General features: G+C 43.4%; 1 protein-coding gene across 5 annotated transcripts in view; it reads left to right on the top strand.

Annotated features, from left to right (window-relative positions):
- Positions 1-8,708, top strand: part of LOC138662619 (spermatid perinuclear RNA-binding protein) — a 144,838-nt gene extending 136,130 nt beyond the window's left edge. For 4 of the 5 annotated variants that reach the window (XM_069748444.1, XM_069748442.1, XM_069748443.1 and 1 more), the window contains 3 exons: positions 1,979-2,102; positions 3,448-3,492; positions 8,221-8,423. In XM_069748444.1, the coding sequence (XP_069604545.1) occupies positions 1,979-2,102; positions 3,448-3,492; positions 8,221-8,297 (246 nt within the window). In that variant the 3' untranslated portion in view covers positions 8,298-8,423. Of the gene's footprint in view, positions 1-1,978; positions 2,103-3,447; positions 3,493-8,220 lie in introns of all 5 variants that reach the window. The other variant, XM_069748445.1, reaches the window with a different exon arrangement.
- Positions 8,709-13,068: the final 4,360 nt, after the last annotated feature.

The raw sequence follows: 13,068 nt of genomic DNA, 5'->3' as shown, positions 1-13,068 counted from the left end.
AGCAGGCAGAGCCGCAAGAGTGCAGGAAGGGGCCATGGGTATTGGCCTCCTCCCAGAGTAAGATCAAATAAAGGACTTTTTTTCTGTGTGTTTTTATTACATTTGACTACGGCGTTAGTAATGGGAGTGTCTTATAGACGACTCTCCATTAATAACACTTGGGCTTGATGTCAGCTTACATTACAAAACTGACATCAACCCTATTATTACCCCCACTTGCCACCACACCAGCAGGGCAAGTCGGAAGAGTGGAGGCTAAGCTACAGAATTGGCACATGTACTGGATCCGCCATTTCTGGGGCGGCTGAAGGCTTATGTTCTTAGTCTGGGAGGTGGCCAATATATGAATAAAATGCAATTTAAGTATTTAAATATCATACTATGTGATTTTCTGTTCTTTATTTTAAGATTTTGTCTCTCACAGTTGAAATGCACCTACGATAAAAATTGCAGACCTCTCCATTCTTTGTAGGTGGGAAAACTTGCAAAATCGGCAGAGTATCAAATACTTACTTTCCCCACTGTATCTACAATATGTTTCTTGTTTTGGTTAGTGTTAGAGCAGGCTCCACAGGAATGTATTTAAAGGCAGTCTGTCAGAAGGTATTTCCCATGTAATCTGAGAGCGGCATCATGTAGGGGCAGAGATCCTGATTCCAGTGATTTTTCACTTACTGGGCTGCTTGGTGCAGTTTTGCTAGAATCCCTATTTTCTCTGCTAGTGCTCAGAATGCTGAGCTGTGTATAACCCTGCCCACGCGACTGATTGGCCGATTTCTGTATACACTGTGCATTGTCAGCAAGCTGCCAAAAAGTGGTAGGGGTGGAGTTACAGATTAGCCTGACTGGCCTGCATGTGACACCTAGTCCTTCAGTTGTAATCTCCTGCTGATAAAACACTGATTGTATTAAAACGACAGCAAACTACTGAGCAACTGACATCACTTGAATCAGGCTCTCTGCTCCAACATTATGCTGCTCTCACATTGTATAGCAAAAACCTGCTGACAGATTCCCTTTAATGGTATGTGGTGGATGGTAGCTCGAAGCAATGTGTTGGCTGCTGTTTCTTTTCTATACATAATATCCCAAAAAGTTCCAAAAAGATTACAATTATTTTGAAATAGGAGATAAATATTGGAAAGAGGACGATACATCACCCGTCCAAAATCTAAATGTCGTCTATGTATCTGCCGGACCAGCAAATATGAGAAGCAAAAGAATTGTTATAAAGAAAAAATAAACATATCCTCCCGCTAACATAAATACAGATTAGCTGAAGTGGGCGAGATCTTTGCCCCCATTAATGCCCCTCAAACCTGTAAGTAAAAATCCCCCTCAAGCAAGCAGCAATTGTGCATCATAAAATGTTCAGTAACAGTGATTAGATATTCGTATAGTTCTGGAGTGTAATCACGATTCTCACGTTTATCCTGCCATTTCTTTGCCTGCAGGATCTCCATAAAGCAGCACATTAAGGAGTCCGACCATTCGTGTTGTGGCGTGTAAATGAGGCCAAAACGGGCCGATGCTTCCCGAGTGTTACACAGGGGCTTTTATAGAGCACAGATACATTGCATTAATTATGTAGTTAACTGTTCATTTTCATTATAAAGACAGTGAGGAGATTAATTCAGCCACTTTATCTTTCCCCGCGCGCTCCGCTTCCATTTGGATGGAGAAGTTAATGTGTTGCGGGAGATCATTTCGCTGGTGTACGACTTGTCCCCAGTCTGAACAGGAAGCAGCAAAGTAAAGCTCTGCGCTCTCCCTGGGCAGCTGTTAAGTAGACCGGTAGGAAACGGGGGTTATTTCTGCATTAGTCTAGGAAGCGCCGTACTCTACAGACATCTGTTTTCTGAGTGTTTCACCAAGAATAATACATGGATGTAAATGATTTCACAGACCGGCCCTCCATGGTGAGCCGCAGTCTGCGCTGCTCTCTCTCTGGTTAATTATTTCACTTTTATCCCCCCAGACAAAAGGAGTGGTCAGCACAGCGGTATCTGCGGCCGTGCAGGCAGCCCGGGGACGTGGACGAGTGGCATTGACGCGGGGAACTTTTGTGGGCGCTGCAGCTGCTCCTGGTTACATTACTCCAGGTATACAGTCTATTTCAAAATGAGTCTTAATTGGCCATACACATCAAATGAAGGCATTTTGTAGAGATGCAATTAACTATTGAATGTGTATCAGTGCAGCCCGACCAGATCTTGATGTCTATTGTCAGAGAAAGCAAGGATGGGGCATGTTGGACTTTCATATGCCCAATCGCTGTTTTTCTAACACTGTGGAGCCACCAACAGATCATGTTCCCAGGATTTCCTTTCTATTGTATAGATGATGGCATTATGTCCTCCAATACTGAGGAAATCCTGGAAATGTAATGTTTCACTGCGCCATTGATCACTATTTTACATATTGATTTAATATTAGTGAAAAAGTTGAACAAAACTCTGTAATTACATTACTTGTTCCTGAGTTACAGTCAGCATTATACGGCAGAGCTGAACTCATAGTCCTGCTGGTTGCCATTTGTCTGCAGCATTGGCCGATAATCTTAGGTGTGTATATATTTTTTATAAAATATATATACACATACTGAAGGCACAATGCAGAAGTATACAGCCCTCGCCCACACTGTGGAGCGTACAGGTGTGTGATAGCCTCGTATCTCCACGCTGACGCTTTGTAACTGCAGCTCTGCACTATACTGCTGGCTGTGACTGATCGGTGCAGAATACATGATGCCGGGTATTTTTATATTATGGGCCCCGGGTCGTGAAGGTGTTGTCTCCAGTTTTCTGGCATGAAATGCCTTCATAGGTCGTAAAAAAATTCCACAACTCAAAGGTTGCACAAATATTTTGTAAGGTGGTGTTTTTCTGCTAGTCTATTTCATCAAGCGGCGTGCACTTCTTATTTGGACGCATCTTACGTAGTTGATTCCGATAATTAACGCTTGCAAGTGAAATACCATAATTAATTAACCAGGCCCTTAATGTGTTTGTGAGCCTCATCTTTCCAATGTCAAGGTACTGATCACAGGGACCCCAGTATTTCTAACAGACATGGGCGTTCTATATAGTCCTCCCTAGAGCTGGAAGAGACGATTTGCAGGACGCCGCTCCATCGCCAGGTCAGTAATGTGTGACTGCAGGACAGGAGACCTGTTAATGTCCTCATCTGCCGGAGTTCCCTGCTCTTATTGATCAGCCGGGCTGGTGCGCCATCATCACTGTAGTGGGACCTACACACATCGCACCAGCCCATCACAAGAGCAGGGAGGCGAGGAGATTTGCAGGAGTCCTGTGCAGCAATCGCTGACCTGGCCGATGGACCGGAGTCCTGCTAATCGATGCTAATTGATTCTCCTATGTCTACTCCACACTGATGTAACCCTATATACATGGAATAGGATATTCAGGACTTTGTTTGTCTTTTTAGGTTACGCAGCCCCCTATGGATACAGCGCTGCTGCACCTGCTTACGGTATGTACACGTATGTGCTGCGGCATCCATTATTCTCACAATCCAAAGTATAAGTTAAAGCAAGAGAACCTAAACTAATATGTACAATTTACTTGTCCAGTTGGTGCGAATCAATTCGCAGGACTCTGTCCATCGGCCATGTGAGCAATCTGTGGTTGCTGGCCGGGAGCCCTGAGGACTGAATCCTACCTCCTGGTGACTCTTCATGTGGTTGCCCCAGGCCGGCTAGTCACAAGAGAAGCCCGGGATGCTGTCCGGTAAGAGCCGGCTCTCAGGGCTCCCATCCAGCAGTCAGAGATCACGGATTTGGCCAATGGACCAGGTTCTGCAAATCCATTTGCACCAATCAGTAGCACAGAAATGAAATGTTCTGTTTTATTCCTTATGTGTGGACCGTGATGGCTCTAGCCTCTTCTGAGTTCCTTTGCCAGCTCTCCTCACCCGTCTTGTACTCACCTCCAAGAGACTCCGATGGGATTCATGAAGCACAGTACTAATGTAGGGTTTATGCTAAATGGAGGGCACCATTGGGGGATGAACTAGACAACTGTAGCATCCACTAATGTTTATATGTGGGACACGCTTGGTGGGGAAGAAGCAGAATTTGCTTAGGGGTACGACCAAAGGGGTGCAGGTTTGGACACGACATCGAAGAAAGGCAAACCGTTCTGTAACATGGTCCTGTGTCACTGTGACACAGAACGGTTTGCTTCAGCAGTCCTTGTCCTCACATAAAGAGATGAAAGAAAACTGAAATTTTAATGCAGGCAAATTCAATTCTTTTGCTAAGTTGTCACCCAAGGTCCTTACACAGTCCTAACCTTGGAATAGAAATGCTGGGGTCACCTAAGAGAGAGTGGGCAATTGCCACCATCCTCACCCCCTAACTATAACTAGGGCTAACTCCAAGAATCCTATGAAATCATGCTAGGACTCATTTTCGTGTTAGGTCTTATTTTGGAGAAACAAGGCAGATACAGAGCAGTGCAAGGAAAGAGCATGTGGCCACTCTCCGCTTAGTAGATGGGGGCATTCGCTTAGGCCACACTCAGACGAGCGTAGAACATGGCCGAGTCCTCTCTGATGTTTTATCGGACAGCACTTTGCCCAATGTTATACTATGGAACAGTTCAGATCTGCGATTATTTTCTTCTGCATGCTGTGAGTGTCTCTAATAATCAGATCAAGCACGTCCATACAAGTCTATGGGTTCGTGTCAACCATTGAAGTGTACCCTGATGTCATCTGAGTGCAGACAATGGAGAAGATGGAAACATTAAGTTCTCCCTCTTCTTCCCTGTGATACAATTCTCTCAGCCGAGAGAATCGGATCACAGTAAGATGATTCTCAAAAGTTTGATCCAAGTGTCTTTTATATCATCGGACAATTTCTCTGACATGAGAGAGTCTGTAGTCACCCACTCCATCATCATGGACTTTCTGGCGGCAATGAGATAAGGTTTAGTAATAATCTGCATCTTATTCATAGCACTTACTAATAGAAGAGCTATCATTATTACAGGTGATTACAGGTGCCGGCGGCAACAAGTTCACATATAATATACTAAAAAGTATGTGTTTATGTCTGCCCAGAAAAACTTGAAATTCTGCTATTTGTGTGGACTTTTACTCTAACGCCATGCTGTGTCCCCGCTTTTCAGCGCCGGCTTCTCCGGTTAACACTCCACTTTTTGCATTTCCCTTGCTGTGTTGCATAAACACTTGTTTTTGCCGTAGCCCGGCGGTGCCAGTACACACCGCGGGGAGACTGCACCCTTCGGTTTGCCATTATTCCCATGTACAATAGCATAGAACAATAGCCATACGAAGAAGAATAATGACATTTTGTCTTTTGATGAGGCTGCGGCCTGGATGTACACGGAGCAGTTCTTGTATCCGCTGCCCAGTCAGTATAGTGTTGTCACCAATTATTTTCTAGAATATCGTAAAGAATGAACATTGGGAGCGCAAGTCCGTCCTGCAGGATGTGTTATATATGGTTATACATACAGGCAGTGGAATATCGAAAATTGATGTGAAAAGGCTCTTGTAGAGGAGCAGTCTTCTCTAACAACCTCTAAGACCGCGTGCCCGCGATCAGTAATACTAGTATTCTGCATTTTACAGTACAACCACAGTGGATGGGAGGAATAGGAATCCCATGCCCATTGTGCTTTTTTATGGTGCGTAAAATCACCTACGGTGCAGGTTCCGAGCCGTAGCATGTGAATTTCTCTTGCAGGAACGCTCAGTCTTTTGTGCAGAATTTCCCCATAAACTTGCTTGAGATCCTGAAAATCCGCAGTTGTAACGCATGTGTTTTTTTAAGCGCATTTAAGCAGGCATTTTTAGCCTTGTTTAACCTAATAAATTTTAAAAAATGATGTGGGCCCCCTCTATTGTTGATAACCAGTCAAGGTAAAGCAGACATTTTGGGGCTGATATTATTAGACTGGGACGGTCCTTTGGTATTGAGCGTTTCCCAGCCTAAAAATACCAGCCCACAGCCGCCCCAGAATTGGCACATCACATTAGATACACCAATTGCCCGGCTATTCCCAATTTCCACCGCACCAGGGCAATCGGGGTAATGGTATTGGGGAGGGTGACAGCTGTGATTTGTCAACAAACACAGCTACCATTAAAGGGACTCTGTCACCTGAATTTGGCAGGACTGGTTTTGGGTCATATGGGCGGAGTTTTCGGGTGTTTGATTCACCCTTTCCTTACTCGCTGGCTGCATGCTGGCTGCAATATTGGATTGAAGTTCACTCTCTGTCCTCCATAGTACACGCCTGCACAAGGCAAGATTGCTTTGCGCAGGCGTGTACTATGGAGGACAGAGAATGAACTTCAATCCAATATTGCAGCCAGCGGGTAAGGAAAGGGTGAATCAAACACCCGAAAACTCCGCCCATATGACCCAAAACCAGTCCCGCCAAATTCAGGTGACAGAGTCCCTTTAAGCCCTGGGGTTAGTAATGAAGGTTTCTATCAGACTCTCCCATTACTAACCTGGTAATTACAAAAATAAAAACCACACAAGAAAAAACACTATTTGACTAAAGACGCCACCACACTATCCCTCGTTCACCAATTTATTGGAAAAAATATATATATATCTCACGCAGGTCCGCCGTAATCCACCAAATCCTAAGTAGTCCAGAAATGTAAACCTGAAAGACAGAAATAAAAACAAGAGACTGTCCCTCGTTCACCAATCTATTAACAAAAAAGTTCCCACGAAGCTCCGATGTAGTCTACGTTCCTTGCCTCTGGCACCTGTGAGTAGCAGTGTGGTGACTGCTATTCACAGGTGCCGGGTACTGACAACAACACATCGTCGTCGCTGGCTCTTGCAGTGCGCAGCAAGACCTGGCGGCTCTGATGAGCGTTGACGTCACTACCCGGCGCCTGTGAATAGTGGACACACTACTGGTATTCTTATACGTGGAGACAGATTCGGGGAACATAGGCTACATCGGAGCTTCGTGGGAACATTTTGGGTAATAAATTGATGAATGAGTTAATGTCTGTTGGGTTTTTTTTTCTGTATTTTTAGGTATTTCAGTTATCCTTTTTTGGGCTACTTCGTATTCGGTAGATTACTTCGGACCATCATGGGATATTTTTTTGTTTGTTTGTTTTTAAAGTAAATTGGTAAATGAGAGATAGTGTTGGACCCTTTATTTGAATATTTTTTTTCCTGTGTTTTTTAATTTCTTGTTACTTGGTTAGTAATGGGGCTGTCTGATAGACACCTCTCTATTACTAACCCTGTGGCCTAATGACAGCTGTGTTTTTTTGCCAAATCACAAGCTGTCATCAACCCCAACTACCATTACCGTTATTGCTACTGTAATCAGAAAGAGCCGGGCAAACCGCCAGAATTGGCGCATCTAATGTGATGCTCAATTTCTGGGGTGGCTGATTGCTGGTATTTTTAGGCTGGGAGGGGGCCAATAGCCATGGACCTTCCCATCCTATCATCATCCTGCAGCTGTCTGCTTTATTTTGGCTGGTTATCAAAAATAGGGGGGAGCACATTTTATTTTATTTTTTTAATTAGGTTAATACATATACAGTAAACTACACACACAGCACTGATCTCATGGACATCTCTCTATCTATATCTTTGCACATGTAATCTATCCAACCAAAGCGAGACAAATGCGCAAAGAAAAACGCAAGTTACCTAAGGTTCGGGATTCCAGCAGAAATTCAGCTGCTTGAAAGCCCGCCACTGATCGTGAGCACGTATCCAAATATATGGAGGTGTGATCTATCATTGTAAACCTGCCTCTGATGATAACAAAACTGCTGAAAACTCTTCCGAAAAAGACAGGAAATTATAGTCTAAAATAGCCCCAGTGATCATTGGGAATTTTTTTTTTCATACCTATTGTGATATTAAAAAACACATTTAATCGATGTCATTTTCTGATTACACTTTCCTTTTAAACGTATTTTCAAGTACGTTCCGTTACAAATTTTGCACCATTTGGCCCTTTGCTTCCCTGCAAATATATTGGCTGCAATATAAGTTAAGTGGGACTCAGTGTGTGAGCTCAGCTCTGATGGGTGATCATAAATCAGCAGAGAGGAGATACAAGCTCCCCAACACAAAGATGAGCTAAAATCAGCTGGGAGGAAAAAGAGGAGAGGTCCAAAGTCCTGACTGTGGTACGGTGAGGCCGGTGTACTTACTGTGATATTATTTATTTTCAGGTATCCCCAAGAGGATGGTTCTATTACCAGTTATGAAGTTTCCAGCATATCCAGTTCCCCACTACTCCTTTTTTTAACACACACACATTGGACCAGACAGTGTCCAGAATGTCGGAGATGGAGCATATTTTCTTTGACGGTGGGATTTTTCTTTGTAAAGACCCTTTTTTTCCTACTTTTTTATTTTAACAAAAAAAGAAAAACAAACCTAAAAAAAAGCAAAATTTAGTTCTTTACAACTTGAAGAAAATTGTACTGTGAAATGTTACCTCATTTACAGATAACTTAACTCTTTTACTGCCAGTAGGCACAGCCATGTATAGAAAGTCTTATCTGGCCACAGAGGTAGGAAGCCTCCGGTCCTAGGGGAGATGTAGATGATGAAATACAGAACTTTTAAATGAAGACAGAGACTGTAATATTAATAAATACATTTGTGAAGGATGTATGATATTAAACTGATAATAAATAAAATGTTTTGTCCTAAAGTTGTACAGAATCACCGGCTTTTTTATCTTTATTTTTTGGGTCAAATGGAAATGGTACGAAAAAACAGAGGTGTAAATAATTATACATTATATATATATATTATATCTTTTGGTGGCATAGAATAATTTATGTTATCTTTATGTGAGACATGTAATGACTAACAGTCCGCTGTCGTGATCTACATGTCTCACACTATTAGCACCCCCCTTTCATTTACAATAACCTCTGGAGGCAGATCCTCAGGGAGATCTATGTCCGGCCCATAGATCCTAATGGCTCATTTAAGAAAACGTGGATTTTTCTGGAATAAGACATCAGATCACAGATATCAATATATCATTTTATTCAGCTTACTATTACCTACATGCCCATATAGACGGCTCATAAGGGCTGATCCTGCTGACAGATTCCCTTAAAAAAAAATATAGAAGGGAAGAACAAACATTATCCTTCTTAGACCTGCTAACAGGTCCTCTTTAAGGAGGAGGGAGAGGCATTTCTACTATAGGGCAGTTGCACATGTAATCACTCCCTGCTCCGAATCAGAGCATTTGATGACCCAGTGGACGTTTCCTGATAACTTGAGAGTTTTAGTCTATTTAGTTCTGGTAGATAAGTGATGTGCACTAGAGATGAGTAAAACGGTTTGCACTACCCTGGTACGGCATCACATTTAGTACTCTAGGCTAGCCCGACCAAAGCATTGCGAACTTTCTTAGGTTACACTTGAATGGAGGTGCATGGGATGTCACCATTCGAATACCAACCATGTAAGCACATATTCCCAGATACAGCTCTTTCTCCTTTACCTTAGCTGGAAGTACCAACACAATAATCAATTCCCTTCCAGTAAAGTCTACAGTTTCTTTGCGTGTACAGTTACAGTCCGTTTGAAGTTACACATCTGTGGGATCATTTGAAGAGGGCTGTCCATGCTCGGCGACCATCAAACTTAACTGAACTGGAATTGTTTTGCAAAGAGGAATGGTCAAAAATACCTTCATCCAGGAACTCATTAAAAGCTACAGGAAGCGACTAGAGGCTGATATTTTTGCAAAAGGAGGATCTACTAAATATTAATGTCACTTTTCTGGTGGGGTGCCCATACTTATGCACCTGTCAAATTTTGTTTGAATGCAGATTGCACATTTTCTGTTAGTACAATAAACCTCATTTCAAGGCAGAAACATTACTGTGTCCAACAGTTATTAGATATATGAAACTAGCTGTTGCAAAAAACCCAATTTTTATAAAACATTAAGATTAATACGGGTGCCCAAACTTTTTCATATAACTGTAACTACAGGGGTCTTAGCAGAGAATCTCAGTTTTTTTCCTGCATGATGTTGACCAATCATAAGCAGGCAGCATCATACAGGGGAAAATGAAAAACACCCCCAAGGAAATCAGAACTGGCTTTCTCAATGAGATTTCTCAGAGCTGTGTATCTGGGATAGATGCTGATCGGCTTATGCAATGACACACGGGTCTGCTCTCCTCCCCCTGCACTGTCACTGCTGTGAGATGAGAGCTGCAGAGTATCACATAAATTTCCATGCATCCATTCCAGGTATCATGGCATTATTCCCCTGGGATACATGTAAGCCATGTATGTAAGGTCATTACATAGCAGCGGTCCTCTCCCTGCACTTTTAATCATAGTGAGATCTGTGTGATCGGGTTAATCACACAGAGAAAGCGGGGTCTGACCTCTTCTGGGTGAGTTTTCTTCCTCCCACCCTAGTATGACGCTGCTTCTTATGACTGGGCAACGTCCTGCTGTAGAGAAATTAAACACCCTCGAAGAAAAATCAGTTAATACTTCTTGGTGGTGGTGGAAATTAGCATATAAACTTTACACACCAATATAAAATATCTAAGTTTTGATCAGATCTTCAGCCACTTCATGAAGTGACCAGTTCATCATGTAAATATTGGCGAAAGAGCCTCTTTTATGTGAATGACCACCTAAGAACATACATATTTCACCGATTGGGTTTGCAATTTCCTAATATATCGGATAACTCTCTTCTCGACCCCTTACAATCTGGTTTCCGCTCTTCACACGCCACTGAATCTGCTCTCACTAAAGTCTCTAATGATCTAATAACAGCTGAATCCAAAGGTCATTGCTCTCTGCTGATTCTCCTGGATCTCTCTGCCGCATTTGACACTGTGGATCACCAGCTCCTTCTCACTATGCTCCGCTCCATAGGCCTCAAGGACACAGCCCTCTCCTGGTTCTCCTCCTACCTCTCTGACCGCTCCTTCACTGTATCTTTTGCCGGCTCCTATTCCTCTCCTCGTCCCCCTACTATCGGGGTTCCGCAGGGCTCAGTCCTGGGCCCCCTCTTCTTCTCTCTTTACACGGCCCTTATTGGACAAACAATCAGCAGATTTGGGTTCCAGTATCATCTCTATGCTGATGACACCCAATTATACACTTCTTCCCCCGACATCACCCCTACCCTAATTCAAAATACCAAGGATTGTCTGTCTGCTGTCTCTAACATCATGTCCTCCCTCTACCTGAAACTAAATCTCTCCAAAACGGAACTTCTTGTGTTTCTCCCCTCTACTAACCTCACTCTACTCAACATCGAAATTACCCTGGAGGGTTCAACCATAACTCCCAAGCAGCATGCCCGCTGTCTTGGGGTCATATTCGACACCGAACTTTCCTTTACTCCCTATATCCGATCACTCACTCGCTCCTGTCACCTGCATCTTAAAAACATCTCCAGAATCCGACCTTTTCTCACCTTTGAAACTGCTAAGGCTAGGTTCACATTGCGTTAGTCCGTATGCGCTGAACGGATTGCACTGCGCTAACATAATTGCCGAAAAAGGATAGCGTTTATGCGATCGCGCTAGCGCAGATGCTCTATCTGCGCTAGCGGTGACGGACCCGAAAACGCTTCAGACAGCGTTCGATGGTCCGTCACAGAATGACGGCACATCACTAACGCATGCCGATTATGACATGCGTTAGCGATGCGCTACATAATGGCGGTGAATGGGTGCGCTAACGGATCCGTTACATAGCGTTACTGCCGCTATGTAACGAATGCCGTCAGCGGACTCACACTAACGCAATGTGAACCCAGCCTAAGACTCTTACTGTCGCTCTTATTCATTTTCGTCTGGACTACTGCAACTCTCTTCTGATCGGTCTCCCTCTTTCCAAACTTTCTCCTCTCCAATCCATCTTGAATGCGGCAGCCAGGGTGATATTTCTGTCCATCCGCTTCACCGATGCCTCCATCTTGTGCCAGTCATTACACTGGCTACCCATTCGCTACAGGGTCCAGTATAAACTCATCTCTCACCCACAAAGCTCTCCACAGTTCTGCACCGCCTTATATCTCCTCTCTCATCTCGGTCTATCGCCCTACACATGCCCTCCGTTCTACAAATGACCTAAGACTAACATCCCCCGTAATCCGAACCTCACACCTCCGTCTCCAAGACTTCTCTTGTGCTGTGCCAGCTCTCTTGAATGCACTTCCCCAGACGATAAGACTGATACCTAGCCCCGACCTATTCAAGCACGCTTTGAAAACCCATCTCTTCAAACAAGCCTACCACATCAACTACTCAGTAAACTAACTTTGCCCTGTTCCCTCCTTCCAAATATTACTCTGAATCTGCACCCTACTATTCATCTGTCTCCACACCCTCCATGCACATAACTGCACTTGATACTTGACTATTGCACTTAAACACATGGGCTGATGACCGGATCATGCAGCTTTATATGAAAATCCCTATTTATTATAATTCCCAGACCTGAAATAACAATCACTTTTCACCTATTGTGTCCCATTTCCTTGTAGATTGTAAGCTTGCGAGCAGGGACCTCACCCCTAATGTCACTGTTTAAATTGTCTTAACTCGTACCGAATTTATTGTTTGTACATGTCCCCGCTTAATTGTAAAGTGCTGCGGAATATGTTGGCGCTATATAAATAAAAATTATTATTATTAATATATATTGTTTTTAACATTTGTAGTCCTTTCCTTTAGATTTAACCACGCACCTCACCTCCTGCACATCTGGAAACGCTCCATGAACAGATTGTCTGTATATTCATCCAGCATGTTATCGACATTATCCTGTACATCCAGCTTAATAAACCTATAGTATCCTCTGACCGGTGTTGTGTCGGTTCAACCAGCCATATAATTTGGGGTATTTAAGTGGAACATTTGTGGTTCGTCATTACACATACAATTACCAGGAAATGTATAGAGTTACAGATGTGACACTGCGGGGCACGGGAACATCTGGCAAACCCCTCCGCTCGCATCTGTTCACTGCATTAAAATACTGGGTTCTGGTAATCCATACTATGGATT

This window comes from Ranitomeya imitator, chromosome 2 (genome assembly GCF_032444005.1).
Source record: "Ranitomeya imitator isolate aRanImi1 chromosome 2, aRanImi1.pri, whole genome shotgun sequence".
In the NCBI taxonomy this organism is placed as follows: Eukaryota; Metazoa; Chordata; class Amphibia; order Anura; family Dendrobatidae; genus Ranitomeya; species Ranitomeya imitator.
The sequence above is the reverse complement of the archived record's forward strand: the minus strand, read 5'-3'. Positions and strand labels throughout refer to the sequence as shown.